General features: G+C 46.7%; 1 protein-coding gene across 1 annotated transcript in view; it reads right to left on the reverse strand.

Annotated features, from left to right (window-relative positions):
- Nucleotides 1-18,908, reverse strand: part of DOCK1 (dedicator of cytokinesis 1) — a 570,389-nt gene that overhangs the window by 437,465 nt on the left and 114,016 nt on the right. The window contains exons 19-22 of the mRNA XM_010859569.1: nucleotides 13,058-13,155; nucleotides 6,625-6,714; nucleotides 6,193-6,293; nucleotides 1,646-1,780 (exon numbers count right to left, since the gene is read on the reverse strand). Of these exons, the coding sequence (XP_010857871.1) occupies nucleotides 1,646-1,780; nucleotides 6,193-6,293; nucleotides 6,625-6,714; nucleotides 13,058-13,155 (424 nt within the window). The remainder of the gene's footprint in view (nucleotides 1-1,645; nucleotides 1,781-6,192; nucleotides 6,294-6,624; nucleotides 6,715-13,057; nucleotides 13,156-18,908) is intronic.

Genomic DNA, 18,908 nt, shown 5'->3' on the forward strand with positions numbered 1-18,908 from the left:
ATCTTTTTTGTACAGTTCTTCTGTGTATTCTTGCCATCTCTTCTTAATATCTTCTGCTTTTGTTAGGTCTCTACCATGGGCTTCCAAAAAGTTCCTTTTTGTAGAAGCAATTTTACTGAAAAATATGATAAAATACAGAGAAAAAAAAACACCCTACTTTCTTAGTCATCTTTCACACCTTGACAGTGAGAAAATCATCAACAGGTTTCACCCTGACAAAAACAGAAAGCTTCGTGACCCTCATCAAGATTCACACCTATCCATGATAAGCAAAGTAAAAGAGTGTATTCTTCAGTCAAGGAGCAGAGCATGACGGCCTCAAACCACGGGTCTGAACTCACAGGAACCGTAGAATGACCACAGCACAGGCCATCCTTGTCCAGTAACACAGGGGCTGTGGCCACTGATCAGTGGAGGGCACCACCCCGTTTGTGACTCTTACAGCTCTACACACAGTCTCCTGCTCCTCTGGCTTACGTGCCCCACAGGGTACACGAGACTGGTTCGTGAATACCTCCCCTCTCTCCCTGGCTGTTCTGGAAAGCCAACTTCAGGCCAACAAAATGAAGAGTCAATAAGGAGGTACCGACTTGGGTCCACACTCCCTCAATTCCCCATATTCACTGATACGTTTCAAGAGGGCTGTGCTTTTAAAGGTGACATGTACTCTGTGAATCAGAGGGACACTGATTCTTAAACTCCATCTCTGTGTTTCGGACTCACACGAGAATATCACCCTCCCATAACTGACAAGGAGCAGCATCACCCACTGTAGGGCACCCTAAGCAGGAGCCTCCGCAAACAGCAGCAGCAGGAGTCGGCTTCAACGCCCCAGCGTCCCACCTACCCCTGCTTCTCCTCTCTGCATTCAGAGCTAAACGTTGTGGACCGACTGAAACCTCATTTATTTTAGCCCCATTCTTTCATCTATAGATATCTAGGAAAAAACACTAATGTTCTCTATAAAATGATGAAGTCATTATTTTAAAGTGGATCGGAAATACCCCAATCCACTTTAAAGTTTGAAAACAACTCATAAATTTGCCCAGATAATCCATGAAACACATCCCTAAGTTAAAACACTGAATGTCCGTGCACAAGGCCATTTCGTGTATAGGAACCTCTCTCTAGAAACAAAACATGATTCTAGTTGAAGGAAAGAGGGCGGAAGCCCCACCATCTTCCCAGGTGAGTTAATTTACCTTGCTGTTTATTATTGTTGATGTGGCTTGTTTTAATTTTGTGTGTTCTTCAAGGGGTTTTTTTCCTCTGTAAAATAACACTGAAAAGAACTGTAGAACTCTGGGTGTTCAGTCTGTACTGTGTCGGACAAAATGCCAATGCTTTCAGGAGACAATGTTTGACTCACAGGCATACAGTTCAGACTCAGGGCTCAAGACTCAAACTCAGAGAGCTTGCCTTTTACTCCACTGGGGAGCAGTTAGGGTGAGCGTGGACAGCTCCAGCCCAGAATTGCTGTCTGTTAACTGCCATGTTCTGCTAGACCGCAGGGAAAGGAAGGGGAGGAGGAGAGAGAGGCAAAGAAGAACGAGGCAGGGGAAGGGAGAAGACGCAGGAAGGAAGGAAGGAAGGAAGAAAAGGGTCTCCTCCCAGCCCTCTGGAGAGCTGGCACGGGGACACGCACTGGTTGAACAGGATCCGGGAACGCACGATGAACTTGAAGATGTACTCTAAAGCCTTCATGGCTTTATACAGCTGGTCACTTATTCCCGGCTTCTCGGCATTGTCCACATAGTTCCGCAAAACTTTCGTCAGCTTCCTGTTTGGAACGGAAACACATATCAACAAATTCAGACGACTACAGTATCTCATTTCTTAACTGGGGCAGAAATATACAAGTGGATATTTGGGTTCTTTTTAGCTGGGTTCACAAATTATCAGTATGTGCATATTTGTGAAATGTATTCGAAACAGATTAAAAGTGACCCATAAAACAACTCTCAGAGGAGCGAGATCTGAGCATTTAACAAGCATTTTCTAAGTTTTAGATGTCCTCCTAAGCATTTAAGAGTATTATATAATTTATTCTCCACAGCAACACTGTATGACAAGTGTTCAGTTTTACCCCTAATTTGCAGATGGAGAAGCCCAGGACTCGGTGGGTGATCTAGCATTCCAATGCTCAACAACAAAATCAAAGGGGTTTTCTTTACAGACATATCTGTTTTCATAATGCTCTTTTTTTTCAATTGAGTGCTATTTTCAAATGATAGAGGCAGTAAGAGTAATAATCAGTTTTTAATTCTGTCCAAATGTCTACATTTTCTACCTCTGTGCATGTACGCTCAGTCATGTCTGACTCTTCATGACCCCATGGACAGTAGTATGCCAGGCTCCTCTGTCCATGGGATTTCCCAGGCAAGAATACTGGAGTGGATTGCCATTTCCTCCTACAGGGGATCTTCCCAACCCAGAGACTGAACTCACATCTCCTGCATTGGCAGACAGGTTCTCTACCACGGAGCCAACTACTGGCCCATAAACTAATAATCTTCAAGTCAAGCCTTTTAAATCATAAAGGAATAATTAAATCACTTCAGTGTATTTTCAGCTTGTGGTGCATTTGGCTACACTGTAACTTCAAAAACTAGCAACATATGTAAAACTTGTATGACAACAACCAACAAAATTACCCCCAAACTAAACATCTCCACCCCCTAACTTTTTCAGTAATCAACAAGAATTCCTTCTAGCTTTTAAATATTCATAAAAGACAACAACAAACAACAACCTCCAAGGTACTGACAGCTCTTCTCGTTAAGTTAGGAGCCAGTGTGCACCAGCTTGTTATTTGAGATTAGTCCAAGTCACTCATAAGAGCAACTGAAACTTGCCTCGTGGATGACCTCGGAAGAACCTAAGAGAAACGATTTTACTGATAAATCACAATAAAAAGGCTGTGGGACGACTGAGTGGATGTGAAGTCATTTCTAACACTGATCAAGATGAAGAACTCAAGAAACCTCACAATGCTGTCACAGGAGCCTTCCTGGCAGTGTGTCCTGAAGAAGTGAGGCCAGAAAGATCCCCTCCCGTTAGGTTCCCCTGGTCCCGACCCTGGGAAGGTATCTACCCTTACAAGTCTTGTGATGGTTCTCGAGGCCTGGCAGAGCCTCTCAAGTCCGGGCATAAAAGCTGTTTCACCCAGTTTAACAACATACATTCCCAAACTGACAGCCCCACACACCCTGTTCTCTTAAACCCTACTGATAGCCCAAGAAATATACATTCCATCTGGAGAAGGGAATGACTACCCAGTCCAGTATTCTCGCCCAGAGAATCCCATGGATAAGAGGAGCCTGGTGGGCTACAGTCCATGGGGTCGCAAAGAGTCAGACATGACTGACCGACTGACACTTTCACTTTTCACATTCATTCCATAGAAACAGATTTTGGAAATCCTTCCAAAAGTTCAGTCAAAGGAAAGAACAAAAAGAAGGAAAGCATGGCCCAGAATCAGAAAATAAATCAGGAAGTCACAGGACCCGAATCCACACCCGTCACACCACTTGTAACTATAGAAAGACCAAACTGCTCGGCCCCAGGTGAGAGGACCAGACCAATGGGGCATCGGTTCAGTGGGGAGGAGGCCCGAACCAGCTCCGGGAAAGGCAGGTCTGTGCACAGAAGGAGCACGTCCTGCTGGTTTTGGGGAAGAACCGTCCCAAAAGCTGACGCCTCCCTCCCTCCTGGCTTGGACCAGCCCTGGTCACTCTGCCCCGTGAACCACCCATACAGCAAGCACCTGCTCTGTGACTTAGAAAGCTAAGAAGTAACACCCATTGCCTCTAGTCTTCGTTAATTTCTTCTCAGAGTTGTTTGCAAAGAAAGGCTCCAGATCTCAACATTTATCAAAGGAAAGAGGTAAAGAAACTGCCTGGATGGGAATCTAATCTAAGCCTCCGCCCACCTCCCCCCCAAGCAGGGGAGGGGAGAGACTGTTTGTGATGATGCTTGGTACTAGAATGTCCCCTGGGCTGGAGAACGCTGCAAACACTTCATTAGGGCAGAGGCAGCCTTCCTGATTGCGTTAGAACTGCTTGAACCTCAATTATCTCCTCTGGCATTTCAAGGCGAAATGCTCAGATTCCAACGGCTGAAGAACCACTTGGGGTTGCTGGTTAGTCAAAACAAGATAAGAACACTTATTTTCCGAAATTAAAAATTTTTCTGCAGATGACAGACTGGACGAGAGGATACGGATTCTTGGCTCCATCCTGTTGTAACTTAACAGTAAGATGGTACTTTCTGTGTCTTCCATGGACTAACCTGCCCAATGCTCCCCAGGTATGCTTCCCCCTTTGAGAATAAGGGCAAGGGGACGCCAGAAAGAGGACCTGGCCTGCAGCACGGTGACCTTGCCACCGTTCTGACTTTCTAAAATGAAAGTAAAAACTCTAATCTGAGAACAGTTGTTGGGCCCAGTTTCAGTAAAGGAGGATGGTGGCGGTGACACAGCAGGAGGTCACATGGGACCCAGAGCAGCATTCAGGCCCCACCCCGAACCCTGCACTGACTCCTTTTGGTTGCTATAGCGAGATGGTGCCACCCGACCAGCAGTCTGCAGGTCTGAAGTGCGGGCCAACTGGGCTTCTCCACAGAGAGAACTGAAGGTCTTAAACAAAGGTTGATTAGCCAGCAAGCAGCAAGCTTGTCACAGCTTGCCCTGTGTGCCTGAGGACACCCCTGCTTCCTGGCCACGTGGGGCTCCACCAGCAGCCCTACAATAAACAAGCACTACTGAAGATACAGAAGAGTCCGAGACCCAGGGACAGGCCCGCTAACCTTGAGTTCCCGCAGCCAGGGACAACAGGTTTTGACCTAAGTAGGGGCAAGACACAGATGGGAACTTCGATTCAAGTTCCTGGCCCTAAAAGGGAATCATTTCTAAGGAATCTAAGTGAAATGTTCTTTAAAATATTAAACCTTTCTTTTTCACTGCAGCTCACACAGAAAACAGTCTGAATCAGTGCCAATAAATCCCACTGTGAGAGAACGAGGAACTCGCCCTAATAATTCTAATAATAACGGAATATAACTACTGCTTGGTGCTAAGTGCCATGGATTATTCCAAACACTTGACACGTTAAGAACTTATTAAAATTCTCAAGAAAAGCTACAACCGTGCTGTTGTGCAGATAAGAAGGCTGAAGCTCAGAGACGCGAAGCAACCTAAGTTTGCAAGTGACCGTGGTAACACAAGCCGTGGCAGCAAGTCCCAGGGCTGTGGCCTTGACACCAGGCTCCACACCTTCCCCTGGGAGCCCTACTCCCAGGGACCCGAGAGGGGGCCAGGTAGGGAGCAGCTAGGTGAGTGCAGAACAGCTGGGTGGGGAGTCAGAATCCTAGTTAGTCAGAGCTGAAGCTTCTGGAACAGAGGAGAGGAACTCTTTAAAGAGCAAAAAGAATCTGAAAAGGAATATATGTATATATTATACACACACACATAACTGAATCACTCTGCTGTAAACCTGAAACTAACACCACCTTTCAAATCAATGCCACTTCAATAAAAACAACTATGTAAAGAAAAAAATTTTTAAAAGAAAGAAATGTAGGAGTATTAAAAGCCAATATCCAGATGAAGTTTAAAAATAATTGCCAAACCTGCAGATGTTTTATCTGAACAACATTAACATTCTGCCTCTTTAAACATCACTAAACCACTTTAAAAGAAAAAAAAAATTATTTTATCCAGCTTGATCCAGCAGAGCAAAAATAAACAAATCACCTGCAACCTTAAAAAATAAAGAGTGAAGAAATAGATTGAAAAGTATAAGACTGAATTTTATTAATATTCACACTAAATAACCAATAATCTCAAGACAAGACCACATCCATTCATTCATTCATCAAATGGCTGTGAGGAAGCTGCAGTGTGGCAAGCACTCTGTATCCATATATCCATTTCATCAAACATAGAGGGAACAACTCAAAGACAAAAGAAAGGTGTAGAGAAGAACAAGAATTTATTCCAGAATCCTATAATGCATCCCCTATCTTTTCCAAGATTTTTAGGTCTGTTAAGAGGAAAACAGTAATAAAAATGATTCCAGGAAACTCACCATTGGGGAAGGGAAATGTAGAACCATAGGCAAAAGTACACGGAAAAGAGTCTTAACAAAGATACAAAAAGAAGAACTGGTTTTAAAACAACAAAAAACAACTTACGTGTAGGCTAAGGTTGCACTAAAGTGTTTCTTAATGTAGGTTTCCAAAACAGGATTAAAATGCTGAAATTTTCTATCAGCAATTAGTCCAATGATAAATACCTGTTAAATTAATATTTTCATTAGCAAAAGAGATGCAAACCATTTTGGAATCTTCAGCTGAATCACCTGCACCTCTGTGCGAGTCACCTGGGCACTAACATTTTCAGACACAGGCTGGCCAGCCAGTTTCTCTCTTCTTCCGCTGACAATTACATCCCAAACTACAGCACTACATTACAAGAAACTTTCTACCTCTCAATTCATTTGCTTTGATTGGGCTTACAACTGAAAACGTTTTCAAGGTTACTGTGAAGGCTCCCGCCCCAGCTTCAAAGGTTGCAACATGAAAGCCCCGTAATTTCTAAGCAGATGCAAAGTCAAGGTCCCTTACCAGAGCATCAAACACTAACGTATCAAAGGTCTCGCTCTCCGAGTTCTCCATCATGATGTTGAAGAGGGCATCCAAGGTGTCCTGGAGGAACTGGAGGGACACAAAAAGTCAACAGGCGATACCAACTCTCCAACTCTCCCCAGCCGATCACCTTTGGCAGAACTCCCAACACCCAGCTTTCCCGAACAGCACCTACTGATTCTTCACGGCCACGACACACATGTGACAAAAATCTGAGATGAGTGAATTCAGAACAAAGACAAGCCACCCTAAGTTAAGTGGAGGATGCGCAGCAAGGAAATGCACAGAGCTCATCCCCCACCCCCCATGGGACCTCTCCAACCCTTCTCCTGGTTTTCACCAAGACCAGGAGTTCAACAGCAACCCCAGGAAGACTGAATCTGACTTATCCCGTTCACCCTGGGTGGGACCTGAGCTAGCGAGTGGGCAGTTCCACAAAGGGAGAAATTCTAGTTTAATAAAGGATCTTCTGTAAGTACAGGTGCTATGTGATTCTGAAACTGGGGTACAGAGCAGGGCCAGGAAGTGCTTAATTTATGTAACAGTAATTTAGAAATCCTATTATAGCCTACTATGTCACCAAATAAATATTACAGCATAGAATGACAAAATACTAGGAATATAATTTTGAAAAAATTAGGAGACTTCAAAGTTATGTCACACTAGAAATTGTCTTTGAGTCCTTCCCCTGTTCTCCCTAGAAAGAAGTATAAGATGAACTAAAGACTGCATTGGAAGTAATGAGTTCCCTGTGGGTGGGGTAGGGCAAAATGCCATACGGTGGACTAGTGACCATGCAAGGGAATGAAGTATGTGTATGTTCATGGTGAAGTCACTATGGATCTGCACACTGAAACCAGGGTGAGCTATCACTTCATCCAGAGCGTGGTGACTATCATCAAACAGATGGACAACAGTTAGGCATGAGAAAGGCAGAGAGAAACCGGAGCCCTGATATATATACTGGTAGAAATGTAGAATGAGGCAATGGCTTTGGAAAACCAACTGACAATCCATCAAAGAGTTAAATGTAGATTTACCATGCAACTCAATAATCTCATTCCTGGGTATGAAACCAAAAGAATGGAAAACGTGTATCTACACAAAAATGTGGGCACATATTCAGAGGAGCTTTATTCACCATGGTCAAAACGCAGAAACAACCCAACGTCCATCACCTAATGAATGGAATGCTTGCATGCTAAGTCACCTCAGTTGGGTCTGACTCTTTGCAACCCCATGAACTGCAGCCTGCCAGGCTCGCTATCCACGGGATCCTCCAGGCAAGAGTACTGGAGTGGGTAGCCATTTCCTCCTCTAGGGGATCTTTCTGACCCAAGGATTGAACCCTTGTATCTTATGTCACCTGCACTGGCAGGCAGGTTCTTTACCACGAGCACCACCTGGGAAAGCCCATAAACTGTGGCATATCCATACAGTGCAGTATTTATTATTTAAACAGAAAAAGGAATGAAGTTCTGATACATGCCACCACCTGCCTGGAAAGCGTTGTACTCAGGAAAAGAAGTTAATAAGAAAAGATGTTATATATTGTCACTCGATTTACATAAAGTAGCTGGAATAGTCAAGTCTATGAAGACAGCTGGTGGCAGGCAGAGTGGAGTGATGGCCAACAGGTACAGGGTTTCTTTTTCTGGTGATGGAAATGTTCTGAAATAAGATCGTTCAGGTAGTTGCACAACTTTGTGGATATACTGAAAAACCAGTGAACTGTATGAATTAAAAGGGTGTTTTCTGGTATGTGAACTATGTCTCGATCACGTGGTTATTAAGAACACAAGGAGTAAGTGAGACAGCCCCACAGCTAGGACAGAGGAGTGGCTGTGTGAGATCCCTGGACCAGGTCTTCCTCGGCTGCTCGGCCCACACACAGAACTCCAGGGCCTCTCATGTCCCCAGAGGATCTCGAGACTGAGAAACCAAAGACCTGCCCTCCCACCAGAGCTCACCCCTTAGCTCCCCAAGCTGTGGAAGCTTGCACATTCAGGGTCCCACAGCTCTTCCCTGGTGGCTCAGAGGTAAAGAATTGCCTGATGATGCAGGAGATGGAGTTTGATCCCTGGGTCGGAAGATCCCTTGGAGAAAGGAATGGCTACCCACTCCAGTATCCTTGCCCGGAGAAGTCCATGGACAGAGGAGCCTAGCGGGCTGCAGTCTATGGGGTTGCAGAGTCAGACATGACTGAACAACTAACAAAGCTCTTCTTCCCAAGAGACGACAAGCTCCCAGACCTAGCAAGCAATCCGAGACCCATCAGGCATAAAATCCTCGTTCTGTCCCACTGTGCCTCCGACCCCCTATTCCGTGCCAGGAAGTGTCACACAGAAATGGGCAGGGGAATGAGACCAGCCGGACCAGGAGGCATTCTGGCCTAGACATCCGTGGTTCTGTCAACTCCGTAATTATGTAATCCTGCACCACCTTCATTACTTTTGTATCATTTCCCATCATTTTCAGATTGTAAATGCTTTGCAAAGGTCAAAACTTGATGCCATCTGCTAAAAGCCCAATGTTCCTGCCAAGAGACTCACCAGGTGCCAATCCCTGGCTTGGCACAGTTCGAGGAAATAGGTCCACCCGCCCCACCCAGATGAATGGCACAGAAACAGGGGCCGGGGCCTGGATCGCTGCAGCACTGCAGGGACAGGAGTGTCCTGAGGGTGGGCCCCACCCAAGGCCTGAAAGGGCTGCTTTTGACTCCCACTCTCTCCAAGACCATCCACTGGAAACCACGATCGCCATTTTCATAGGAACAAATATTTTCTTCAAGCAATGTCACTTTTTCCAAATGACCAAATACTTTCAACAGTCTATCAGGCAATGTCATCTTTCCAGTAAAAGTTACAAATACACAGGGACTTCTCCGGTGGTCCAGTGGTTAAGACCTCATCTTCCAGTACAAATGGGTACAGGTTCAATCCCTGATCAGGGAGCTTAGGTCACATACGCCTTGAGGCCAAAAAACCAAAAGACAAAACAGAAGCAATAGTATAATAAAGTTGATAAAGACTCTAAAAAATGTTGCTGTTGTTCAGTTGCTAAGCTGTGTCCAGCTCTGCGACCACATGGACTACAGCACACCAGTCTTCCCAGTCCTCCACTATCTCCCAGAGTTTGCACGAATTCATGGCCATTGAATCCGTGATGCCATCTAATCATCTCATCCTCTGCCACTCCCTTCTCCTCTTGCCATCAATCTTTCCCAGCATCAGAGTCTTGTCCAATGAGTTGATTCTCTGCATCAGGTGGCCAAAGTATTGGAGCTTCAGCTTTAGCATCAGTCTTTCCAATGAATATTCAGAGTTGATTTCCTTTAGGATTGACTGCTTTGATCTCCTTGCTGTCCAAGGGACTCTCAAGTGTCTCCTCCAGCACCCCAATTCAAAAAAATCAATTGTGTGGCGCTCAGTCTTCTTTATGGCCCAACTCTCACATCTGTCCATGACTACTGGAAGAATCATAGCTTTGACTATATGGACCTTTGTTGGCAAAGTGATGTCTCTGCTTTCTAATACGCTGTCTAGATTTGTCATAGCTTTTCTTCCAAGGAGCAAGTGCCTTTTAATTTCGTGGCTGCAGTTACTGTCCTCATTGATTTTGGAGCCCAAGAAAAGAAAATTTGTCACTGCTTCCACTTTCTCCCATTCTACTTGCCATGAAGTGATGGGACTGAATGCCATGGTCTTAGTTTTTCTAATGTTGAGTTTCAAGCCAGCTTTTTCACTCTCCTCTTTCACCCTCATCAAGAGGTTCTTTAATTCCTCTAAAGAGTTCCTAAAAAAACGGTACACATCCAAAAAAAAAAAAATCTTAAGAACAAAGTTACAAATACACAAAAGGGGAGTCTTAAATAAGTGGAATAAGATGCACAGCCTATAAATGTTCTTCCATATAATGGAAAGCAGCCCCCCATGCAGGCTGGGACCCTGTGTGGTCCTCAGATGAGTCCGTTCTCCACTCTAGGCCTAAGGGTATTTAAGACATGCTGGTGACTGGAAAGAATAAACCTTCCAGGTAAGGGCCAGACCGGTCCTCCAGGCCTGGGCAGTTCCAGTGGACACAGGAAGGGTCACGAGAGAGGTGAAAAATCACCTCCAGGGATGAACAATAGGAGATGATAATAGATCAGCTAAAAGGAACAGAGGAAGGCAATAAAACCAGATGGCTCTAGATTATCCCTGGTCAGTGTAACAAAAGTTCAACAGAAATACAAGTAATCCCTGATGTGATACAGGGGCCGCAAAATGAAAGAGGACACAATTTCATTAACTGCAGGTCTTTTAAAGAAGTGCTGTGAAGTTATTCAGCCAGTTTTCATCTGAATTAGGGAATTCATAGAACCCTGGGAAGTTTAAAATACAATTAACATTGTCCAAGCCCAGAGAAGAAGACAAGGGCCAGGAAAAGATGATTAAACTTTGAAGATTAGCAAGGATATGTTTGAATGGTTATACAATGAATTCAGGAGAGCGACGCCACCGAATTAATTTATACTGAAGCTAACCACACTGCTGTTTAATTGAGACCATTTGAAGTAATTAATTTTTAGAGAGATAAGGTTGTCTCCCTCCGCAAGCATCTCACGGAGGGTACGGGACTGAGGCAGCAGCACAGACGTGGCAGCAGGGAGCCTGCTCAGGGGGGCCAGCCTGCTGCCACCAGCCCGGGTGGAGCCCAGTGGCCACAGACAGGCACTGCCTTCCATACAAGGAGGAGTCACCGAGCAGACGGGAGACAAGCAGGGCCTGAAGAAAATATCAAAAGTGCCAACAAGGACCAAACTTGAGCATTCCAAGGGACCTCCGATCACACCAGTCTGACTGTCCAATCGCAGATGAAGATTCAGGAGGGCAGCCAGCATTGCTCCAGAGCTTGCGCTGTGAGAGGCTAAGAAATAAACCAAGGCTGCAGAGGGGGAAAGCAGCTAAGACTGAAGACTGCGACTTCACGGACACACCATGCAGTTCTCCACATCGACGACAGGGCTTCTGCGTGAGTTGAGAGCCAGGACGGCAGGACAGTGATGACCATAAATCGTGACACCCTTGGACCGCCTCCCAGGGCCAGAACCTTACGCAGCCTCCACGACGGTCATCTGAACACGGCACTCTGGTCCTGTCCACTTTACAGCAGGGAAAGTGCGTGTGTTAGTAGCTTAGTCGTGTCCGACTTTGTGACCCCATGGACTGTAGTCTGCCAGGCTCCTCCTCTATCCATAGAATCCTCCAGGCAAGAATACTAGAGTGGGTGGCCATTCCCTTCTCCAGGGGATCCTCCCAGCCCAGGGATTGAACCCAGGTCTCCTGCATTGCAGGCAGATTATTTACTGTCTGAGCCACCAGGAAAGCCCAGCAAAGACACAGGCTATGGCAGGGAAAGCAAGGCTTAAACGAGGTTATTCAAACTACGGTAGCCCCACAGTGAGAACCCAGAGTCCTAGACTCAGTTGATTCCCAAGACCATTTCCCTCACAGTGAAGCCAGGCCACCCTCCCCGACCAGGGTCCAAGGAGGACTGTCCTCCTAGAGGCATGCGTCAACATCCCGAAGATGCTGGTGGTTTAAGGGGTCAGAGCCAGAGCCCCACACGGGCAGACCGCGTTTCATCGCACTCGGCAGGCATGCTGGTTTTTACCACCCCAAGGTTTGTGACAACCCTGGATCCAGCAAGTTTATCGGCCCCGTTTTTCCAACAGCACTCGCTCACTCGGTGTCTCTAGGTCACGTTTTGATAATTTTCACGTTATTTCCAGCTTCTTCATTGCTATATTTGTGGTGGTGATGTGATCAGCGATCTCTGATATGACTACTGCAAAAGGGTTATCAACCACTGAAGATTAGGGTGACAGCACTTCTCTCAACAAGGTATTTTTAATTAAGGTATGGACATGATTTTTTTTAATTTTGGAAGGTTTATCGGGGGGGGGTGTTTTTACTGAAGTACAGTTTATTTACAATGTGTTCGTTTCAGGTGTACAGCCCAGTGGTTCAGTACATATATATCCATGTACATATAAACACACATATATGTTATATGTGTATCATATATCGTACATAATACATTATATAATATATTATATGTTATAGTTTTTAAAATTCTTTTCCATTACAGGTTTTTATAAAATAATGAGCTTAGTCCCCTGTGCTGTACACAAGGTCCCTGTTGGTTACCCATTTTATATCGTAGCTAGCTTTTCTGACACGATGCTACCACACACTCGAAAGACTACAGCAGGGTGTGGGCATCCCTTCGATCTGCATCGAGGAACCAAATCATTCATGTGGCCTGCTCTCCCACCACAATGTGAAACCGAACCCCCGTGTCTTGGAGGCGTGGCTGTCCTAGGAGGCCGCACCGACCCCTGTTCCTACACTTTAGGACTACGTGTTACCTTCACCACCTCTCCGCCGTCCACCTTCATCAGCTGCCTCAGGTTCTGCTGCAGCAGGTTGGTGTTAGATCGCCACTTCAGGAGCCCCAGCAGGTCCACTGAAAACGGGAAATGACAATCAGTTCCTCCCAGCAAGGACCCGGTCCCCCTCATGCACCCATCACATCAGTTCTCCAACATCACTTTTTGAACAGAAAAACCAAGTCTATTTGGAAATGTTCGCCAGCTAAATATTTCAATACTTTTCTAGAGGCATCCTTGATGCCCAGTGCAGCTGAATTCATTACTTTCAATTACATTTACCATGAAATGATTTACAAACAAAAGCTTCAGAAAGGCAGCTAGGAGCCCATGAAAGAAGACCAGCCTTTCCACCTCCAAGAAGGCAAATCAGAGCAGCAGCGGGCCTGCAAAGCCGCTCCTGGCAGCTTCTCCCCAGAGGCTATTCCCTGCTTGAGAATAAGACTCTTACTTTTTAAGATAAAATAATATAAAATACGGGCCTCCCCGATGGCTCAGCAGTAAAGAAACTGCCTGCAATGGGGGAGACGCAGGAGATCTGGGTTCAATCCCTGGGTTGGGAAGATCCCCTGGAGGAGGAACTGGCAACCCACCCCAGTATTCTTGCCTGGGAAATCCCGTGGACAGAAGAGCCCAGCGAGCCACAGTCCAAGGGGTCGCAAAGAGTCGGGCATGACTGAGCGCCTGGGCATGCGATATAAAATAACCAACTCAAACGCAGTGCTGAGAATGCAAGGGGGCAGTCCCTGAAGGAGACAGGACGCTGGCCACTGCTGTACTGAGCCTGCTGCCCTCACCAAGGCTGGGCCTTTCCGGAGTCTTTATGTTTGTTTTCTAACAGAAAAACCACAAGTTGAATGCATTGGTTTTTGCAGACTAAAGACATTGTGTAAGACAATGTTGAGAAATGATTTTGTTTAAGGCATGAAGACAGACTCCAAAACATCTCGAGGAAAAGACGTGGGGCTACACAACTCTCACTTGAAGTCATATTAATATCCCATTACGTGAAGAAACACAACTAGCAAGACACATCGAATGTACTGTTTATGCTCATCAGGAATGAGCTTCTGCTACAGACACTGTCTCTATTAAAAAAAAAACCCTAGTCAATACTGAAAAGAAAAACATAATTTTGGCAATAAAGTAGAATTTCAGTGAACACAAGACAATTATAATTTAAGGATGTGAAAGCGTCAGTCGCTCAGTCATGTCAGATTCTTTGCAACCCCATGAACTGTAGCCTGCCAACCTCCTCTGTTCCTGGGGTTTCCCAGGCAAGAATACTGGAGTGGGAAGCTATGCCCTCCTCCAGGGGACTTTCCCAAGCCAGGGATCGAACCCAGGTCTCCTGCATTACTGTCAGGCAAGAATACTGGAGTGGGTAGCCATGCCCTCCTCCAGGGGATCTTCCTGACCCAGGGATCAAACCCAGGTCTTCTGCATTACCATCTGAGCAATCAGGGAAACCCCATAAAGATCAAACCACATAAAAGGTGATAAGCACCAAACACACATTCTCATTTATATGGCCTCACCCAAGCACAGGTGTTGAAGGTAAGAGTTACAAACAGGAAAATGCAGGGGGACATCCTAGTGTATTTGGAATAGCATAGATTCAAGCATCAGTTGGGCCATGCTGAGAGTTGGACCATAAAGAGGGCTGAGCACCAAAGAATTGATGCTCTTGAACTGTGGTGTTGGAGAAGACTCTTGAGAGTCCCTTGGACAGCAAGGAGATCAAACCAGTTATTCCTAAAGGAAATCAATCCTGAATATTCATTGGAGGGACTGATGCTGAAGCTGAAGCTCCAAAACTTTGGCCTTCTGATGTGAAGAACTGACTCATTAGAAAAGACATTGATGGTGGAAAAGATTGAAGGCAGGAGGAGAAGGGGATGACAGAGGATTAGATGGTTCAATGGCATCACCAACTCAATAGACATGAGTTTGAGCAAGTTCCAGGAGATGATGAAGGACAGGGAAGCCTGGCATGCTGCAGTCCATGGGGTCACAAACAGACATGACTGCGCAACTCAACAGCAGCAAGAACCGCTTTATGACCTTGGACAAGTACCTTCACCTCAGTTTTCCTATCTGAACAATGGGTGCATGGTTCCCTAGTCACAGGGTTGGTGCAAGAATTAAATAGTAAGACATGGAAAAAGCACTTAGCATGATGGCCAGCAGGAAGACCTGCAGCAGCCATCCATCAAAGAGATGAACATTTTAGTCATCCATCAAGAAAGCTGACACATTTTAATTTCTAATCAAAAGGGAAGTCATGAGAAAGGCTACATCCTGCTCAGTCATGCTCTCAGTCCTGGGGTTAAGGGAGCTTTCTGCTGCTGCTGCTGCTGCTAAGCCGCTTCAGTCGTGTCCAACTCTGTGCGAGCCCATAGACGGCAGCCCACCAGACTCCGCCGTCCTGGGATTCTCCAGGCAAGAACACTGGAGTGGGTTGCCATTTCCTTCTCCAATGCATGAAAGTGAAAAGTGAAAATGAAGTCGCTCAGTCGAATCCGACTCTTCGCGAGCCCATGGACTGCAGCCTACCAGGCTCCTCCGCCCATGGGATTTTTCAGGCAAGAGTACTGGAGTGGGGTGCCATTGCCTTCTCCAAAGGGAGCTTTCTACCTCATAAGAATTACCAGCATTTTTTTTAAACAGAGGCTAGTTAATAATCTGAATCCGTTCAAGCAAAGTTAGTGGCACTTTGGATTAGAAGGAGGCTGAGGTTCACCTCTACATTGTTCTTTTGAGAAAAGATCATCATGTTAGTCATTCAGTCGTGTCTGGCTCTTTGCGACCCTATGGTCTGTAGCCCCCCAGGCTCCTCTGTCCATGGGATTCTCCAGGCAAGAATATTAGAGTGGGTTGCCATGCCCTCTTCCAGGGGATCTTCCGGACCTAGGGTTGGAACCCGGCTCTCCTGAACTGCAGGCAGATTCTTTACCATTTGAACCACAAGGGAAGCCCTTGAGATGTTGGGAAATGAGAGAGGTCAGAGAGAGCAGGGACCTAGGGGGCTGGCCAAGCTTCCCCTCCTCAAAGGTGTCTGCAAACTGCTAATTGGCCCAGCTGTATCTTTCTGAGAACACCTTTGAGGAGGGGGAGCTTGACCAGCCCCTAGGTGCCCAGCGCTCTCTCAATCCCCAGTAGCCACTGCAGTCTGGCCTGTAACAACACTCTGTGTCAGGATTTCTCTGTTTCTTACTCGGGAGTAAGCTGATTCAGGAGAGGAACCACATCTCCTGCTTTGTCTGCTCTCTCCCACAGCATCCAGCATAGTGCTGAGAACAGAGACATTTCATACAAATCTCGATGAGTAATGCAGCCACTCCTTTTCCCTAAGTATCGGACCTTCGCAGGAACAAATCACGGTCTCGGAAAAATGACTCCCTCAAATGAGAATCTGGGACTCAACGCCAACTGGGGCAACTCCATCTCGCACACCTGACAAGCCACCATCCCGAGAAGAGGCATCGCTGGCTGGTGTGAAATGAACAACAAAAGACGGGTCCCCCTGGCTCTCAGTAAGCTGCATCGCTGAGAGCTGCAATTTCCTGGTTGCCCAGCAACAGCCGCTGCGGAAGCCAGGGTGCCCTGCCCTCAGTCCCAGGCAGAGGACTACCCTGAGACTGGTGGAACTTGAAGAGTCAGGAAGTCTGAGACAGCGAGACGCATCTCCCTGGGAAATTACTGTGACTTAATACCTTGAGAATATCCTGGTTCGCAGTCCTCTTCTCCAGGGACATGAGGGTTAAGGAGGATTCTGTGGGTGGGCCCAACCTACCTGCTATTCAGAACACTGTTTAATGGGGAAACATATTCAAATTGCAAATAACAGCTTCCAAACATGCTTCTGGAATATGACCCATAGGTAAGAGGGTGGCTTATGATGCAGTGAAGATGCCACGACACAGCAGAAGCTGAAGTACTCCATGAGAGAGGCTGCCCTGAGTTCAAAGAGGCCCTAGAATAGGAGTCCCCAACCTCTGGAATCCAATGCCTGATGATCTGAGGTGGAGCTGATGTAGCAACCACAGAAATAAGGTGCACAATAAGTGTGATGTGCTTGAATCACCCCAAAACCACCCCACCCAGCCCTCTACCCCCAGTCCGTGAAAAACTGTCTTTCACGAAACTGGTCCCTGCTGCCAATAAGGTTGGGAGCTGCTATCTAGAAGGAGTAGCTGGTCATCGGGCGAATGGACTGTGAAGGCCGTATCCAGGGTGACATCTGACCTATGGGGTCATCCTCGCTATAACCCAGGTTCAAACCCGCGCCCAACCTGCCAGTGGCATCTTTCCCGGGGAATTAAACTTGCAAAGTGCCTGCACATAACCTACCCTTCCCCAGGCATGCAGGGAACCCAATGCCCCTGGGCAGGGTTTTCACCTGCTCAGAGCAGGACCCCAGGCTGGGAGAATTCAAAATGCACCAGGCAAACCGTGGTAAGAAGGTATTGTTAGAAAGATGTATCCAAATGGCCTTCAAGCATCTGAGTGCCATGCTACTCTCTGCCACACATCCTCCACACCCCACCCCGCCCCGCCCCACCCCGCAGCCGGTCCCAATTTACTCCTGAGACAAATGGCGAGAAACAAAGCTTGCAGAGACCAGTACAACCAGGAGGAGACAGCAGGCGGGGAAAGTCTAAACGGGGCCCACATACCCCACCCCAGTGCACCCTCCGCTACCAAGCAGGGGCTTCCAGAATATGGGCTACTTTTGGCCCTTGATTATCCTGTTAAAGTCCAAACGATGACTGTCCCTTGGGCCCCAACTTTAAGGACAACCCCTGGGACACAATTCATGACAACAACAGACATTAATAATCAAAATCCATATCAGGTGGCTAAGAGGGAAAAATTGGATTTTCAAGCTGACTTTCAAGAGAACATGAAGGTACTCCGCACAGTTGTGAGACGGTCACATTTGGGAAGCTGGATTATTCAGTGTAGGGTCTGTGCAGAGGGGTCTCTGCCTCAACCAGATGGTGTACTCGGAATCAGAAGTGGCCCTCGGCCGGGCGGCCACAATGCAGGGAGGCTGCGAGCAGTGGGGACGAGGCCAAGGAGCCTCGCCGCCAGAGCAGGGAAGCCGGGCACCATCTGATGCTGCCTTAAGACCGTGCTTTGGTGTGAGTGCTTCAGCAAGGGGCGCCTTATCTCCCCGTCAGGGGGACTAGAAATGTTATCAACAGCAGCTTTTAAAAGTAAACGTAACTGGCAATTATTTCAATGAACAAAGAGGAGAGGGGAAGACCCAAGAGGGTGGAGTCTCACACCCTACACCTCCCATAGCCCTCATAGAGTCCTAGGAGACAGGCATATAACCAGGACACAGATGAGGAACACTAGCTTGGGGACCCTAGTTCAAGGTCATTCCCAGGGTTCAAGCCTGGGGCATTGGTCTGACTCCCAATTATGCAGACTTTGCTTTATGCCATGCTACCTTCTCTTGGCCAAAATTCTTTTTCAAAAGTATATTCAGGGACGTCCCCAGTGGTTCAGTGGTTGAGACTCGGCACTCCCAGTGCAAGGGACCTGGGTTCAATTCCTGGTCAGGGAACTAGATCCCACATGCGCCAACTAAGATCCAGGACAGCCAAACAAATAGATATCTAGATACGTAGATGGATAATTTTTTAAGAAAAAGTAAATCCATCACTTTGAGGTTCATCCTTAGGGTAAAAGCAGAATGTGAGTTTCAAAGCAGAAGGGCCGTCAGCCCCGCCCTCTTTCCCCGTCATCAGCATCCACACAGGCCATCACAGAGCAATGAAGGGCTCATGGGTAGGAGTCAGGCACCTGGCGAAGGCTC

This window comes from Bison bison, unplaced genomic scaffold, assembly GCF_000754665.1.
Source record: "Bison bison bison isolate TAMUID 2011002044 unplaced genomic scaffold, Bison_UMD1.0 scf7180017864456, whole genome shotgun sequence".
NCBI lineage: Eukaryota > Metazoa > Chordata > Mammalia > Artiodactyla > Bovidae > Bison > Bison bison.